This window comes from Acartia tonsa, chromosome 11, assembly GCF_053477335.1.
Source record: "Acartia tonsa isolate MP-2025a chromosome 11, ASM5347733v1, whole genome shotgun sequence".
In the NCBI taxonomy this organism is placed as follows: Eukaryota; Metazoa; Arthropoda; class Copepoda; order Calanoida; family Acartiidae; genus Acartia; species Acartia tonsa.
This window is the reverse complement of record NC_137270.1, coordinates 33,859,351-33,876,362: the sequence shown is the minus strand read 5'-3', so window position 1 is coordinate 33,876,362 and position 17,012 is coordinate 33,859,351. Positions and strand designations below refer to the sequence as shown.

General features: G+C 33.1%; 1 protein-coding gene across 1 annotated transcript in view; it reads left to right on the top strand.

Moving 5' to 3' along the window:
• Nucleotides 1-17,012, top strand: part of Pus7 (pseudouridine synthase 7) — a 60,718-nt gene that overhangs the window by 33,986 nt on the left and 9,720 nt on the right. The window contains exons 6-18 of the mRNA XM_080177634.1: nucleotides 130-192; nucleotides 1,695-1,748; nucleotides 1,984-2,147; nucleotides 3,698-3,845; nucleotides 7,753-7,852; nucleotides 10,437-10,492; nucleotides 10,716-10,765; nucleotides 11,074-11,149; nucleotides 11,657-11,745; nucleotides 14,433-14,516; nucleotides 15,146-15,219; nucleotides 15,837-15,895; nucleotides 16,280-16,363. Of these exons, the coding sequence (XP_080033760.1) occupies nucleotides 130-192; nucleotides 1,695-1,748; nucleotides 1,984-2,147; nucleotides 3,698-3,845; nucleotides 7,753-7,852; nucleotides 10,437-10,492; nucleotides 10,716-10,765; nucleotides 11,074-11,149; nucleotides 11,657-11,745; nucleotides 14,433-14,516; nucleotides 15,146-15,219; nucleotides 15,837-15,895; nucleotides 16,280-16,363 (1,101 nt within the window). The remainder of the gene's footprint in view (nucleotides 1-129; nucleotides 193-1,694; nucleotides 1,749-1,983; nucleotides 2,148-3,697; nucleotides 3,846-7,752; nucleotides 7,853-10,436; nucleotides 10,493-10,715; nucleotides 10,766-11,073; nucleotides 11,150-11,656; nucleotides 11,746-14,432; nucleotides 14,517-15,145; nucleotides 15,220-15,836; nucleotides 15,896-16,279; nucleotides 16,364-17,012) is intronic.

Below are 17,012 nucleotides of genomic sequence, written 5' to 3'. Positions count from 1 at the left end.
AGTCTAGACGATTCAATTAATGACTTATGTACAAAAGGGGTAATTTTGTACAATATAATAAAGTAAATATATAAATTTCTTGTCCAAGCCCAAAATAAATATTATTAATATTTGATAAATCTTGAAGGAGAGAAAGTGATTCAAGCAGTTAAAGCAACCAAGAAAGGACAAAACCGCGGTGGAATAGTTCATGTAATTTTTTTTATGCCTTTTTGAATAAAAAGCATCTACCTAGTTTTTTCTTCTTTCACAAATTCAAAAACTTTTTTCATTGCTTTCTCGTCATTTCTTTGGCTTTCGGGACTTCCAAGTTGATGATTCCCAAAATGTGTGTCTGGCTTTCTGTTTGTTTGTGTGTGCGTGTATGGTTAGTTTGTTCGTTACGCTTAAAGAGACACTAAACTGCACCAAAAATAATCTAGAGGCACACACTAAATCATTCAATAAGAAGCTTTAATTCCCTTCTTAATTTAGGGGGTTAGCTTGACCATCTAAGGATACTATATTTACTGATATTTTAATTTTCAAGTTAAGTTCGTAAAGAAAAAAATTCTTGCTGAAGTTGTGGTAGTCAGATGACCAAATTTTATTTACACAAAAGTAAGATAACAGTCATTTTTTTTGTCATTTAAAAATAGCATCAGATTTCATGAGAAGTAATCTTGTTTTGAAGTAGTGTAGACGCTATAATCCTATTATATAAAGTATTAAGTGATTTTTGTCTGTCCCGAAGGATCTCGCTAACCGCTGAACCGATAATGTTCTTCTTTACAGTGAAGCTTCTTATAGGTCCTGGGAAGGTTTTAAACTATTTTTTGGGGAGGGTGTCTTCACCCCCTCCCCCCAAAAAATATTTTTTATACTTTTTGAAACTCAAATTTAAAATTGGATGAGGTCGATTTTCCCCCTCCTACCTTAAGTGCTCCTAGAGGCTTCTAGGAGCGTAGCCGCTAGTAATACAATAAAACACTAAAAGAACATACCTGATACAAATGGATTAAAATTGCTGAAAATCTATTATCTATTCCTGTCACTATCTAATACGGGACATTAGACAATAAATTACAGTGTTACCAAAAATTGTATCTTCGTGGTAGCTCAAAAACTTTGGGTACTTTTATTAAATAGTGATTGAATGGCAGTGTCCACCACACTTAAGCAACCAACATTTTTCATCTACAGATTGGATAATTTTGTTTATCACCATTGAGGATGTACAACAATTTATCGTCCATTGTCTTATCCCGTAGATCCCTGCTAATACTCAATTGATAAGAAAATAATGTACTCACATACAAAATGGATTCTAAATCCTCTGCAAACTAAAACATATGTTTCTTAAACAGCAAATCTTTTCCAAGTTTATGGTCGGTCCGTCCGCAATTTGGTCATGTTAGGATCAGAGATAGCAAATCGAATCCGAATATGGATCAATCCTCCATTTTATGACCCGTTAGCTCGAATCCGAGAAATAATATAATGTTTCGGATTTATTTGGAATGATATTACCCCTCTAAGAACATTTTTGACGCTCTGTTCAATAGTTCAAAGCCTGTACGCTTTACAAATCAGGTAAATTTCACACCTATAGGATTGACTCCCCCCTCCCTCTCTCTTTATTACCTCCGTTAGTCTGTACTTGAAGATCTTAACACGGCAGTCAAGCTAAACATTTATATTATATTTTCTTTCAGGGTGAGAGAGGAAGATCGAAAGAAGAAAAGTTTCTCCATTTTACACTTTACAAGGCATGAATCAATAATACTAAGTATTTAGTATAGCACCTACTCTATGATTAGAGTATGTCCGCTCGTCAGTGGGCTACGAAATAAAATTACGTCAGCTTAGAAGGTTTCGCGCAAAGGAGGGAACATTAGGCAATAAAATACTAATAATAAAGTTTTTATTTTTACGTTATCCTGTTCGTTGGCTTAAAAACTAGGCTTTATTTCTTGATTAAGTATTATGACTCGTCATTGACAGGAAAATATCGGAACAACAGAACTGATCTCCCAGTTGGCCCACAGTTTACGAACCAAGGACAAGTACTTCTCCTTTGCTGGAACAAAGGACAGGCGGGCTCGAACTTTGCAACGCGTGGCTGTGTCTCTGATTAAGCCGGAATCACTAGAGAGCACTGTTGGCAGGTATTATCATGTTGTTGTTGTGTTGATTTTGGGGTTCTCATGTATACTATATAGGGATGGGAATGGATTTATTATTACTTGGATCTTACAACAGAATAACACGTACCATAATTAAGTTAAACTTGAAGTTGGCTAAAATAAAGACCCTCCCCCATCCACTCCCTCCCCAATCCGTCCCCTCCCCTACTACTTGATGAACGAACTGACGAATAAGTAATGTCCATGATAGCAACTTAAATTGACGACAATTTTTCCCATGTCATAATATCCCACGTATATTCTACTCCTACATACATTGGGATGAGATACTACCATAGTTTAGAATTGTTGTTGTTTTAACTATTATTCTGAAACTGTACTAAATATAGATAGGTAAATATCAGGGATTTTAAGGGTTAAGAGTAAGACATTTTGAGATTTGAAGTACACCCTCAGTTAACTTTGGTTTAAAAACTTTGCGGTCTTTTTTTTTACCAATTGCATCAAACTTTTCAGTAATAAGGGGGGGGGGGGGGTAATGCAACCATCTCGTAATCAGTGAGCAAATGGCACTTAGAATTCGAATTTCGATCTAAAATTTTTCATGAGTAATCCTTGGTAGGTCTATTTTCCCTAAATCGAACAAAAAGTTGGAAAAGTAACGGCTGGCGGCTCAGCCGTTTAGCCGTTTTTGCCTATTTTCAGGGCAAATTCATCATTAATTACGTAGGGACATGTTTAAAAACATATTTTTGGTTTAATTCATGTTAAATGATAGCAATAACCATTTTTAAAATTTCTAGTACCAACAGCTACCTTCTAGAACCGTTTGATAAGGTTTTTGAGCGACAAAAAGTATTACGTGTAGATAGGTTTCGTGACTAATATGCTCTTAAGATTGGCGAAAATTGGCAAAACGGCTGAGCCGCCAGCCGTTAACCGTTACTTTTCCAACTTTTTGTTCGATTTAGGGAAAATAGACCTACCAAGGATTACTCATGCAAAATTTCAGATAGAAATTCGAATTCTAAGTGACATTTAATCACTGATTACGAGATTGTTGCATTAAACCCTCCCCTCCCCCTTATTACTGAAAAGTTTGATGCAATTGGTAAAAAAAAGACCACAAAGTTTTTAAACCAATAAACGTGAGAACTGGCAAGTATATGCAAGAGATTACCTAATTAAAAATGGATTGGGTAATGGTATGGCAGGTGTCTTACCAAAATCCACGCAATCAAATATTTCAAAGATGAGAACCAGTTAGATATGGACTCAAATAAGAAATAGCTAGAAAAAAATATTTCCAGTATGGCTTCGAAACCGATTGAAATTCGCTGGTTTAGAACCATACTGAAAAATCATGTATATCATCGTATATCATCAGACAACTTTCCACGAATATTAAATGAAAAACCATGAAATTAAAACCAGTTTTGTTAGCCCAGGTCTTCGGCCTCTCGGGTTAACAAAACTGGTTTTTATCTTATAATTTTTCATTTCAATACCCGCGGAAAGCTGTCAGTATATAATTGGATGGGATAAATAAATATTCTTTTTTTTTTGTTTAGGTTAAGATGTGAAGCATCTATTGGAAACTATACTTACCATCCCCAGGGATTACGGATGGGTGATTTGTCTGGAAACCATTTTGAAATTGGAATCAAGGATGTTAATATTGAACACCAAGTTGTTGATGAAATTATGACATATTTCAAGGTAAGGTTCGCTTTCTAGATAATAGATTATACAGGAGGTTTCATACAAGGCTGAAAATCAGCATGACAATTCAAATGTGCATAATTTTTCGATGTTGTTTATATTGAAAAAAATCTGTTTATGACTTAATTCGAGGGAGGGAGGGAACATTGAACTGTAAATTCTACTGGTATCCAAAGTTTTCAGAAGACAATCTCTTTACTTTTGGTTTAAAAACAATGAAGATCCCAGGGTTCTTTTTATGTTTTATTATTCAAGTAATTGACCTCGCTCTTATAATAAACAGCTTTCCGCGGATATAAAATGTACAATTATAAGAATAAAACCATTTTTTTTTTATATTCGTAGAAAACTAGATAGTGTAATTCGACGCTAGACATAGTTTTTTCGTATGGATGGGAACCGGTTCCTATCCACCGGATTCGAATGAATACGAGAATAGTTATTTCTCGCATCGTATTATAAACGGCATTCCGCGGATATAGAATGTAAAATTATAAAATTAAAACCAGTTTTTTTTAGCCCCGAGGTGCCGAATTTATCAATTCCGTATAAAATTTTTAAAATTTGAAATACAACAATTCGTTTATAAACTGCCAATTGAACATTCTTAGCTATGCACTTCCTAAAAAATAATCCCTCTATTTTTTTTTTTTTATATATGGAATTTTTTTAATGTAAAACTCTGGGCAGGTTTGATAATTAAGCTGATGTGATTGAACACCTTTTTTTTTTATTATTCCTTATTTTTATTTAGAAGTAGACAATGTAAATTTTTTCATATGCAGCGTTTTTTCTATCGGCATCCGCCAATTGCCTATTGGTTGATACAAAACAAGCCGATCCTTATTGGTTTAGAGCAATAGCTAATTTGGAGTGTCTGCCAGTGATGTCATTTAATTAGGAATTGGTAAAAGTTGCCCTATCCCTTTCAAATCTAGGCCGGGACCTAATTAATGGCCAGGTTTCTTAACCCTTATCCCTGGATATTTCTTGTATATTTTTCTCTTCGTTTTTTCCTGTTTCTTAGTACAAAACTATTTAATAAAAGACACAAAGCTTTTCCTTATCCTAATTTGATTTATTTAGCTGACGTAGGTAGTTTAATTTTTCCCTTTGTTAAGATATTAATTTAATTTTGATGGAACTTCTTGTAAGAGAACGTCTCTCTGTCCGTGTGTAGCGAAGGATCACGCAAACCGTTGGATTTACAGGGTTCTCCTCTACAGTCAAGCTTCCTATAGGTCCATTAAAGGGTTATAACTACTTTGATTGAGAGTACCCTTTCCCTCCCAATTAAAATTACAATGGACCCCCCCCCCCCCTAAAAAATTGTTTTAGAAACTAACATTAAAAATGAAAGGTTTTATGTGGGTTTTGGGTAGATATAAAAACGGGTTTAATCAATACAATTCGATTTTTTTTCGGGTTGGGCTGGTTTTTAAGTTGAGATTAATAAACCCTGGATTTTTAACAACCACCTCCTTTCTAATTATTAATGACTTTATAGGGAAGCTTCCTCTGTAAACGTTTTTTGATTAGGGTAGGGGATATGATAATGAAAATTTATTTCAGGGATCTTAAGAGATAAGGAAAAAGAATGATAAATTGATGTACAACCCCAATGTTGATAAACAAAATTGCCCCTTTTATAGATTAAAATTATTGATTGAAAAGTTTGAACACTAGATACTAGTTGATAATAAGCGAATCTTTGTTTCAAAATGAGATTTACTCCAGAATGAAAAAGGAAATTATATACCTACAGTATAATTTATCTTGTATAAACTTGGTTAGAAATAAATATTCTCAATACAAATCTTTATGAAAGTAACAGGATGTCTGTATGTATGTGTGTTATGGTTTATAGTGAAGCTTCTTATGGTTCCTAAAAGATACATAGGGGAGGGTAACTTCACAATACCAACAGATATCGCCCTTAGAAAATGAAAAGAAATACACCTTCCTAAATAAAAACTCTTCTTGAGGACCAAATTGAAACCCTCCCAGTCTCTCTCTTACCATTCCACTTCTTTAAATCTTACTTTGTTTTGATTTTAGTTCCTTTCTCTCATTTAAATGGTTGTCAGCCGGGAGGAATGGGACTTGAGGCTGTTAATTACACTAGTCCCCAAAGTTTTATAATATCGTTTTCTTATTCGTTGGCTTAAAAACTTTGGGGAATTTGATTGAATTTTGATTGGTTGGTACATTTAGTTGAGTGCTAACATTTGACCATTAATTGTAATAACGAAAGTGGTAATTTTTAGAATCATCTTTGTAGAAGTATATCAAGGGGGGGGGCGAAAGTGACACTTTTTGAAACCAAATCTAAAAGTCAAAGGAACTCAACTAAAAAAAGAGTTACAGGTCTGACATTTTGCATGGCAGTTGCTTTATAGGGGTACAATATGGAACTGTGAAGAAACGGCGGCGCAACCGCCGAAAACCGCCGAGAAAAGGCAACAAAAATTACGGCGGGAAACGGCGGTTTTCGGCGGTTGCGCCGCCGTTTCTTCACAGTTCCATATTGTACCCCTATAAAGCAACTGCCATGCAAAATCTCAGACCTGTAACCCTTTTTTTAGTTAAGTTCCTTTGTTGACTCTTAGTTTTGGTTTCAAAAAGTGTCACTTTCGCCCCCCCCCCTTTATAGGCCATTGTCTTAACCTTTTGATCCCTGTCAGCCCTCTAATATCCTAACCTTTTCATCCTCAAATCAGAATTTTAATGAGCTTTTCTTTCGTGCTAAATAAATGCATATTTTATATTTTCTCTTTTCACAAATTTTGAATTCACATCGGAATAAATGATTCCTAGAAATGAGATAAAAAATCAATTTAAAAATACCGCGGGGATTTCTTAGTCTATATATATATAAATCTGTATTAATGATCTTCTTAGAAAATATATAAGGACGCAGCCATTTGTATTAAAATAAAAAAGGTGTATTTTCTTACCAAAAAAGCTTGATGTTCCATCAACTAAAGATATCTATAGAGGAATTTTTTTTTCTTTTCCGTACAAACAGACAATTAACCATTTGATTGCTCGTCCTTGGATGAGCCATAATAGACTGCAAAAACTGTTGGAACGGCATTATAGAATTCTGACAGTGGACAAAGTTGGGTTATTAAGTTGAGTGTTCAAACGTTTTATCCTCTAATTGTAATATACAAAACGTGTAATTAAAAGGAAACTATCCACGAACGAGAGCAAGTAAATCTAAGCACCTTTCAGCATTGATCCATGGTATTTCTTTAACGAATATACTAGGTTTATGTTTAATATTTGGTTTATCAACTAAAAAGTTGGGTTTTACCATGGTTTCGTATGAAAAAAAAACTTTAAGATGTAAATCGTTTTTTGATGCAATATCATGAAATGCTTTGTTAAGTTCAAAGGACAAAATAAAATAACACGGCAGAAAAGCATCAAATGCTGTAAATTGCAAAAGTACTTTAATTAAACTGTTTACAATATTACAAGTTATTAACCCTTTTTCTAAATATACATTTTTAATCAAAATAACATACTTTTGTGTCAAAGCTTTTAAAAACAGTTTGAACTCATCAAAACATTTGATGATATCGCACCAAAAAATGCTTTACTTTTCAAAGTTTTTTTTCATATAAAACCATGATGAAACCTAACTTTTAGTCGATAAACCAAATGTTGAAACATAAACCTAGTATATTCACTAAAAAAAATACTATGGATCAATGCTGGAAGGTGCTTGGAATCACTTGCTATCGTTCGTGGATAGTTCCCTTTTGGGTATCATGTACAAATTACATTGTATCTGCCATTGTCTTATCCCTTTATATCCCTGTTGTACCGTCTTTATCCATTATGATCCCTGCTCTTAAGTACTGCTGCCACTCTATAACTTGTTTTTATTCTCCAGGAACATGGATTTGTCAACTATTTTGGTATGCAACGGTTTGGAACTTCAGACATACCTACCCATAAAGTCGGCCTCAAAATTCTACAGAAAGATTTACAAGGTAAAAAGTTATACTTTTTTCTCACAACAAGGATGACAACATCCATAAATGCAAGACTCAACAAATCAGACAGACGAACAATGTATATGGCGGCATCTGTCGGAAAATTGCTTAAATAAGTACTGCTTGAAAAGGATATACTTTCATCTAAATACTTGATAATAGAGTTTTTTCGCTTTTTACTTTTGTCAATTGTACAGAAAATTACCATACCATTAGAGACTTTTTGGTAAGATTTATAGATTCGCTGCATTATCAAAAACAAATTTTACCTTTTAGTAAAAGAAATCTCAAGCTATCCGTTATTGTGTATGGTTATATGTTAAACACATTTGCTCTCTACTTATATTGTGCAGTTGTTAGGTAATCTTTTTTCCAATGTAGTAGATTAATGGAGATTTTTTTAATAGATTACATAAGTATCTTACTAGTACGTCAAAAGATAGAGTTTTGTCAGAATCTTTGAGACAAGAGAGTGAGTGGAGTAGGAGTATACAATTGCGAATCTACACCCTTTTATTAAGCAAATTTTTGCACACAGAAGAATTGTCTAAATATTTTTTCAGGGGCCAGTAAAAGGTTTTAATTTTGCGCAAAATTAAAACCTTTTACTGGCCAAAGTCAATAAATAAGGAAATTATGCCCCAAAACATGAATATCCCTGTAATAAGGTTTCCCCTCTGGTATACTGGATTTTCTTGATTTACCTCACTCAACTTTCTGGCGTGTTGTACAGTGAAAAAACTACCCCCCCCTTATTTTTGATTTTCTTCAAAATTAAGGGGGGGGTTAAGTCTTTGCCTTGCTGAGCACTTTTCCTCCTTGCCTTTTCCAGACATTAAAAAACTACCCCCCCCTTATTTTTGATTTTTGTCAAAAATAAGCGGGGGGGGGGGGGGTTTCGGTGCTCCAGTCTACCACATGTAAGCAAGTACCACTAAATGATTATGTGGGAGGGGGGATAATATGAATAAAATAAAGAGTTTTGAAAATATTTTTTCATTTTATTTCCTTCCTTGCTGGAAAAAAATAAAAAATTTTGCAGCAGGGGAAAAAAATGAATCTTGTGCAGAATACACATTATACACCCCTATATTTTTTCTTTGGTTGTGTTTGGGCCGAGGGAAAGTGTCATGGTTAGTTTGCTTTAAAAAAAAACTTTCTGGTAATACATTGCCATGTTATGTTTTTGATATTCCAATAATGATGCTAGGCTTGTTCAAAGTTAGTGTAAATTTTACAGATCTTAAGTCTGCTAAATTTTTAACGCATTTTCCCAATCGTTGTTTTAAAATCTTATGGTACTTATTAAATCTTAAGAAGATTGTTCAAACCTTCAGTGTTTAAAGTTTAAACCTTCCTTATCAATAATTCTGATCTACATATTTTGTATATCGTAATTAAGAATGTATTTCAACTTTTATTGCTGTATTCCAAGTAATTATTGTAAAGTATCTTTGTGTAAAAATATGGCAAGATTGATACATTCTGATCAGATTTTATTAATCTGATTAGGTTGTACTTATATATTTTTGATGTAAGGGGGCGGGGGGGTTAATGCAACCATCTCGTATTCAATGCGCAAATAGAATCCGAATTTCAGGATGAAATTTGGTATGAGTAAACGTTTTGCCGTTTTTGGTATTTTCTCAGGGCAAAATTATCGATAATAATGCCAATAAACTTTTTAAAAATTTCTAGGACCATCTGTTTAACAACTAGAATCGACTAAAAAAAGGTTGGTAGAAGCTATAAAATGCCTAGCGTATCATTTTTATACCAAGTAATGTAAAACCATCATTCAAAAAGTTGATTCCTCCTTAATTAATGATGGATTTGCCATGAAAATAGCCAAAAATCGGCTTAACAGCTGAGCCGTCAGTCGTTACTTTTCCAACTTTTATTCGATTTAGGGAAATTAGACCTACCAAGGATTACTCATACCAAATTTCATCCTGAAATTCGGATTCTAAGTGCCATTTGCGCATTGATTACGATATGGTTGCATTACCACCCCCCCCCCCCCCCCCCTCTTAATTTTGGATAACAAAAAATTCCCTCATAGAAGTTGTTGAGTTCAAAAAGACGGACGGATTAAGTAAATACAAACTGGATGTATTCCCCCAAAACTTTTCAGACAGGCGTACATATCGAGATATAGAGTAGTAGTTTCTTACGTGATTTTTTTTAAAGATAAAATCTCGTAAAAGCTTCATTAGAAATAGTGCAAGAAAGTAAATATTAAATAATTAAAGAAACATGCTTTTTTAATTAGCGAAAGTAAGAGGTAGTTTTCCTTAAAAGTTCCTAGCAAGCCTTGAACCTCCTCCCTTATTTTTAATGAAGGGGATATTAATTTTTTTCTTTCAGCCTTGACCCCAAAAGTGAAAGGAATGTTTAATTTTAGGAATTGATATAATATGTGGAATTTTAGTCGATTTAGTTTGCTAATGAAGTCCTCAGATATTGGTCAATACGTTCCTCCATGGTAAAAGGAAGTTATTGGTGTATCGTTATATCAGCCAGCTGGTTGAAACAGTTTATCAGGGTATGCGAAAATATCCCACTACATCCGTTATTTTAGGTGCAATAGATCTAATATTGAAGCCAAGAAACCATCAATATGCTGAAATACAGGAAAACATTTTATTTCTTTTTACACAATTTTTTTCGTTTTTTTACATTTTTATTGCAAAAAGAACCATTAGACTTGAAAATAGACAAAGACGAACATAATTTTAAATGAAACATTATTTGATTCAAATACACTAAAATTTTGTTTAGATACCTAAAGTTTCAAATCAATAGAACGATATTATCGTGCCTTATACAAAAAATTAATAAAATGTAATGAAATCAGGAAGCTTTGTTGCAGTATGAAGTTACAAAAGATGCGGATGCTGCATTCTCAGGGAGGTTCATTTTTAAATTACTAGCGGCTATGCCTCTTTGGCCCTTGAGGTGGACGGTGGTTGGAGGGAGGAGAAAGTCGATCCCCTCCACCTTTGATTGTAGTCTTAAAAGAGTGATTTTGCTTGAGCGCTACCTCCCCTCACCCTCAAAAATAAAATGTGGTAGGTTAGGACGGTACCTTCTTTCTCCAAAGAGAAATCAACCCTAGAAAAAAAACTTTCTTTACTCATTTCTCTCCTAATTGCATTTTGAGTCCAGTAGGGGCGTAGCCACTAGCCACAAATTAAATTGGAAATAAACTCCTTAGGTTTGAGTTGGAAAATGAAGAATAGAATAGAAGCAAAGTTGTTAAATGGAATAAGAAACTGCCATGATAATGATAAGGTTTGGTCTTTGTTTTTGTAGCAAAGCTACTCTATAATTCACTTATCAGTCTGTAACACTAAAGGGAGAAATTTCACCTCTACCTCCCCCCCAAAAAAATTTATTAACCCTCCTGGCACCTATGAGAAGCCACATTGTAAAGAACCCAATCGGTTCAGTAGTTGTCGAAATATTAAGCTTCAGACCAAAAAGCTTTACAACTTTATTTAATAGGATAATAAAAATTAAAACAAACTTTATTTCAGGTGCGTCACATTGAAATTAAGACTAAGGGGAATTATTGGCTTACAAACAGCGCTTCTTAATACTATGCAAAATTAGGACTTCCTGAAAAAGGTCTATCAAATAAAGGTTTGGTTGTCTGCAATAGTTTGGATGTTAAATTCTTGGTCTTCGCAAAGGAGGCAGTTGTCTCTCTAGCTATCTCCTATTGTTGGACCTGACGTCACTGTGTCATGGACAGTAGTCTCACCCACCCAAGGAAATTAATCTTTTTATTTATTTAAGGCGAATGCTTTCAAGTATATACCATCAAGTATAAAAACTATGTACGGCCATGCCTACCAATCCTACATTTGGAACTCAACCGTCTCCAAGTAAGTAATATTATATATTTCCTGGTAGCCACGCCCCTAGAGGACTCTAGGATGAAATAGAAGAGTGAGTGTCGACCTTCCCCACTTTTAACTTAAAATTTTAGGGGGGGGGGGCATTTATTTCTTGGCGATATCTCTTTGGGAGGGTGATTGTACCTTCCCACACAATATTTATAAACAAATAGACGACATCCTGTTTCTTTGATAATATGCATAATGAATACATATTAATAATGAATAGAAAGGGATAAGTTCTAATTATTTTATGTTTGAATGTATATTTATAACGAGCTTCTTTACAATTTTATTCATATGTTTTGTATTAAATATCTCCATTTTGGGGAAAATTAATTTGATAACTTCAAAAATCTCTCTTTTCATTAATTTATGAAAATGTTAGGTAGTTTTAAATTTGAGATTATTTCTTGTGAAACATAATTTGCTTTTTTTTATATTTTAAACAAGGATGACACCATCCATAAAAGCGAAGCTCTGAAACGATATGACAGACGAACATTAACTTTTGTTGAGTGTCAGAACTGAATATACAAAATATGAAAATATAAGGCTTGACAAAATTATACGTAAATTCTAACATGCCTAAATTAAAGAATAAAAGCTAAATATCTCGGACGGACGAACCGACCCTAATTATAGAAAAGCTTCGCTTTTAAAAAATATTTTTAAATCAAAGAAAATTAATTGATGATATGATCTTTTCACCAATCAATAACAATTCAAAAATCAATAAATAAGATTTGTTCGTACATAGTTCAGCTACTCTACAATTAATTTTTTTTATTCCTCCAGAGGGGAAAATAGGATTTTCTCTGCTGTTATATAAGATAAACGGCTATTTTATTTTGTATAGTTTTGGTGAAATTATGAGTATCTACTACATAAATAATGTAAGTTAGTCTGTCTGCAATGCTCTATTAGTTGGTCAAAAAATCAAAATTGGAAATTTTTTTTCTCTATTCCTATTAAAGATAGACGTCTGATTTAAAAGATTTTATAAATAATTTTAATCACTTGGTCTGTAATATTCCGGTTTTACATTAAATAAAATGGCTTTTGTTGAAGATAGACATCATCCAAAGATATTTTAACCATTAAGCATCTTTAACTCGTATTGTTTTTAATTTTTTTATATCAAGAACTTCGTTACTTATGTATGTGTTGATCTTGTAAAATCAATAATCAATTACATACTAACATTTGAAATTGAATTACATTTGATTATAATTCTATTAAATTATATTTCTGTTTACAATTGTTCTGTACACATTTTAAACTTGAATTAAACGTTTAGGTAAAAAAACTGGTAGGTAATTTTGTCAATTCATCATATTCTTGTAGGGGTGGCAATCCGTCAAATTTTTTGACCGGATTCGGATTCTTGTTAAAAGAATCCGTCAAAAAAATGGCGGATTCCGGATTCTTATTTTTGTCGGATTCCGGATAAGAGGCTTTTTTTAAATTAAAAGATTCAAGTGCTACCTATATATGTCCTAAAAATCAATGTTCTTGTTGTTCTCTATAATTGACTTCCGAGATGGGTTTTTAAAAGATGCCACGTTTTTTCTCCACATTTTTTACGCTATGAATAACAAGCGCGGCATTCAAACAGAGTATACAACTTAAGAATTCAAAATTTTAAAATTATTATTTTAGCCATTTGTATAATATCTAATATAGCTCTAAAAAGATATATTAATTAATATGCAGCAAAAATGGATTTAAGATAATTTGTTTATCTTTTAAAAGGCTGTACCAACAAAAGCAAAATAATTAAATAAATAGTTGTATACTCTGTTTAGATTTCGCGAATACCGCGCTTGTTATTCATAGCGTAAAAAATGTCGAGAAAAAACGCGGCATCTTTTGAAAACCCATCTCCGTGAATCGAACCAGATTTTAAAAGATATTATGTATAATGATTATAATATTAATCTTTGTCTTTAAAAAGGGGGAGTTGAAAGAAAAAACTCAAGACGCTAATTTTAGCCTACCAATTAAGAATCCGAAGTACACATTTTTTTTAACAAGATGCCAACTTTTTCTAACATTAAATCAGACAGACAAACGGACAGTGACAATGTCTTCTATATTTTATAAAAGGTCTAAATCCTTCTAAGTATACCCTAAAAGTACTTGAATACAGGACGCTTAATGATGCGGTCATTCTTAACTAGATAGATGCTATGTTTTATACAGTCTCTTTATTGTTCCAGGACAATCGCAAGAGTCCCAAACGTCGAAGTGGACAAACGCAGGAGTGATAAAATATTAATTTGAGTAAGCATTTCTCTACAGGTTAGGTTAGGTTAGGTTAAATTATGAATATACAAATAAGCCCCCCGCAGGGGTTAGGCATTTAAAAAACCTTAATATGGTTTATAGTAGGTTAGGTTTAAGTGTCCACTCCTGCGTTTGTCCACTCCGACGTTTGGGACTCCTGCGTTTGTCCTAGGACCCTGTTTATTACATATATTGCCTAGAATATAACCAACAATAAGATGAATATAATCATTTTACTGTATTTTGATTGGTTAGTTCAAAAATAGTTGTGTCCAAACATTTTAATCAAAAATTTACTACTGAAGTGGTAAATTTGTTTATTCTCATTGGAGATGTCTAACAATTTATCGTCCATTGTCTTATCCCCTAATATACCTTGTTTTTAGGAGGTTAGAGGTGCATGGAACTAAAGTACTGGAGGGAGATTTGATTGGGTGTGAAAAAACGGAGGGACGCCCAAGTATCGGCAGGTAAGTTGATATTTTTAATAGGATCATAGGTAGACAGTATAATAATATTAACAGGGCGTGAAAGGTCATTGGCCTTAAAATTTTGGGTGTTTTGTCAAATCTTGATTTGGATGAACTAAAAAAGATGTTAAAAATTTTCCACCAACAATTTTAATAAAGAGAAAGTGGTAATGATTAGGGGTTTACATTTATCGTCCATTGTTCTTTCACTTAAGATTCTCTTACGTGTGTATGTTTGTTTGTCTGTCTGAATGTTTGTATATTTCTTTCGTATCTTGGCCAGTTTTCATGTTTTTTTTTGCTGAAAGTATGGGGAAAAAATTTTCCGACATTCTATGGGGGTTGTATGTCTGTAGACAAAAATGGCATGAAAACTGATTTTGTTATGGATTTATAATTACTTGGATCTTACACCGGATTATCATATTCTCTTAATATAGTGAATCTTGTAGCTGGCTAAAATAACAACCCTTCCCCTTTACCCCATCCTCTACCCTTCTTCTGGAAGAACGAACTGACCAGTAGGCGATGACGCATATTAGCAACCTAAATTGACGCCATTTTTCCCCCTGTCATAATATCCACGTATATTCATTCATGAATATTGTTTAAATGATCTTTAATTTTAGGATAAATGTGCGAAGAATCAATACAGAAGAATTATCAAAATATTCTATCTATGATATCTATGTGCCCCTACCTGGTAAGTTGAAAATTTTTATATTTTATATATCATAAGTTGATCATATCAATCTTTCGTCTTGATTGATTGATTATCTGTAGTTTCTTAGTGTTTGTTCATGGAGTAGGTCGGGTACTTGAATAGCCACTATGGCTAGGTCAATCAAAAAAAAGGGGGAGGGGGATGTGACACTTCTTGAAACCATAACTAAAAGTAGAAGGAAGTCAACAAAAAAAGAGCACTAAAATTTTGCATGGCCTTAGCATTTAAAATATACAATATAAAACTAAGAAGAAACGGCGGCGACTTTATTATAAATTCCGTTTCCACTATGGTGCCATTGTTAAGATGATGATTGTTCATGAATTTTTTACCATTTATTATTTTTTAGTGGTTTCCCTCGTATTGCATCTTGACAACCGGACTTTTGGAGAGAAGTAATGTATTTTTGCTCCATTAGTTTGGGTAAAGTAAAATAAAGTAGAGCCCCGCAGGGATAGGACTTCGGAAGGTCAGAGCCTTCCGCAGGGGCTAGAAATAAGTTTTCCTGAATAAGAATGAAATAAGAAGTGGTAAAGAAATAGCTTTGAGTGGAAGAACCGTGTTGTCTCAAATAATTCTTTTGTTTTTCATTTTAGGACATTCCATAACATTACCAGAAAATGAGACAAAAGAGTATATTTTAAACAAATTAAAGGTAAGTGAACTGTTTTCGATCCTTATATAAAAAAAGTAGCAGGATGTATATGCGTGTTTTTGCGTGTGTCTCTGTCTGTACTTAAGGATATCGCTAAACCGATATAGTTCTTCTAAACAATGTAGCTTCTAATTTGTCCTGTGAAGGATTATAAGTATAACTAGAAAATCACGTTTCCCCCATAGCGTTACGGACTGACGGACAAAGTGAATAATAGAGTAGCTTCGCTACTAAAAACACCTGTAATTGCAACATATAATGACATACTACTCCTCTTTTGACCACAGCTTTTTTGACGGAACTTTTATTACTGAGTATTTTAGTAGATACATTATTTGTCATAGTAATCTCCTCATGGATTTCAGACACCTATCTTATTTCTAGGAGGATGGAATGGATTTGGAAGCTTTCAGAAACAATGTGCGGGACTTTGATTTGCCCGGTGGATACAGGAAAATGTTGACCAAGGTAAAATGTTGTTTTTGTAACCTTGTAAGATCTCAAAAACGGCGTTAACCTAGAAACAGTTGGCCCAGCTTGGACGTTTTTAGGAAGGGGACATTTTCTTTAACTTCAATTGTAAAATATATTTATAGGTATATAATGTCAGTTTGACTTCATAACACCATTTGATTTGTATTTCTGAACATTGCAAAAACTTAAAACTTGTGAAAAGTTAAATAAATTTGAACTAAAAAAACGTTGTAGTGACTATAAAATTATATGTTGTTGTATATATATATTTTAAACAAAAAACTTTTTATTGATCTCAAATATTTATACCCCTAAAAGATATTCATGAATTATTTCGTTTTCCTATTTGTTATTTATCCATTACAGACAGAATTATTCTAATTATAAAAAAGCTTCGCTTTCAAAAAGAAAATATAGATTGACGTATATGAGTTAAATTATTGAATCTAAAGAGGGTCATTTTTGGCGTATTTTACGTTATTATGTTAGCGTCTGGTCAAATGCGCTTATAATATTAAGTCAAACTTTTCTTAATTTTGACCATTTTATTCAAATACATTAGGTATACATTTTTTCAGAATTATTAATTGTTTGACATAATTAGCGCATTCGACAAGACGCTTATACCCATTTATAGAAAATA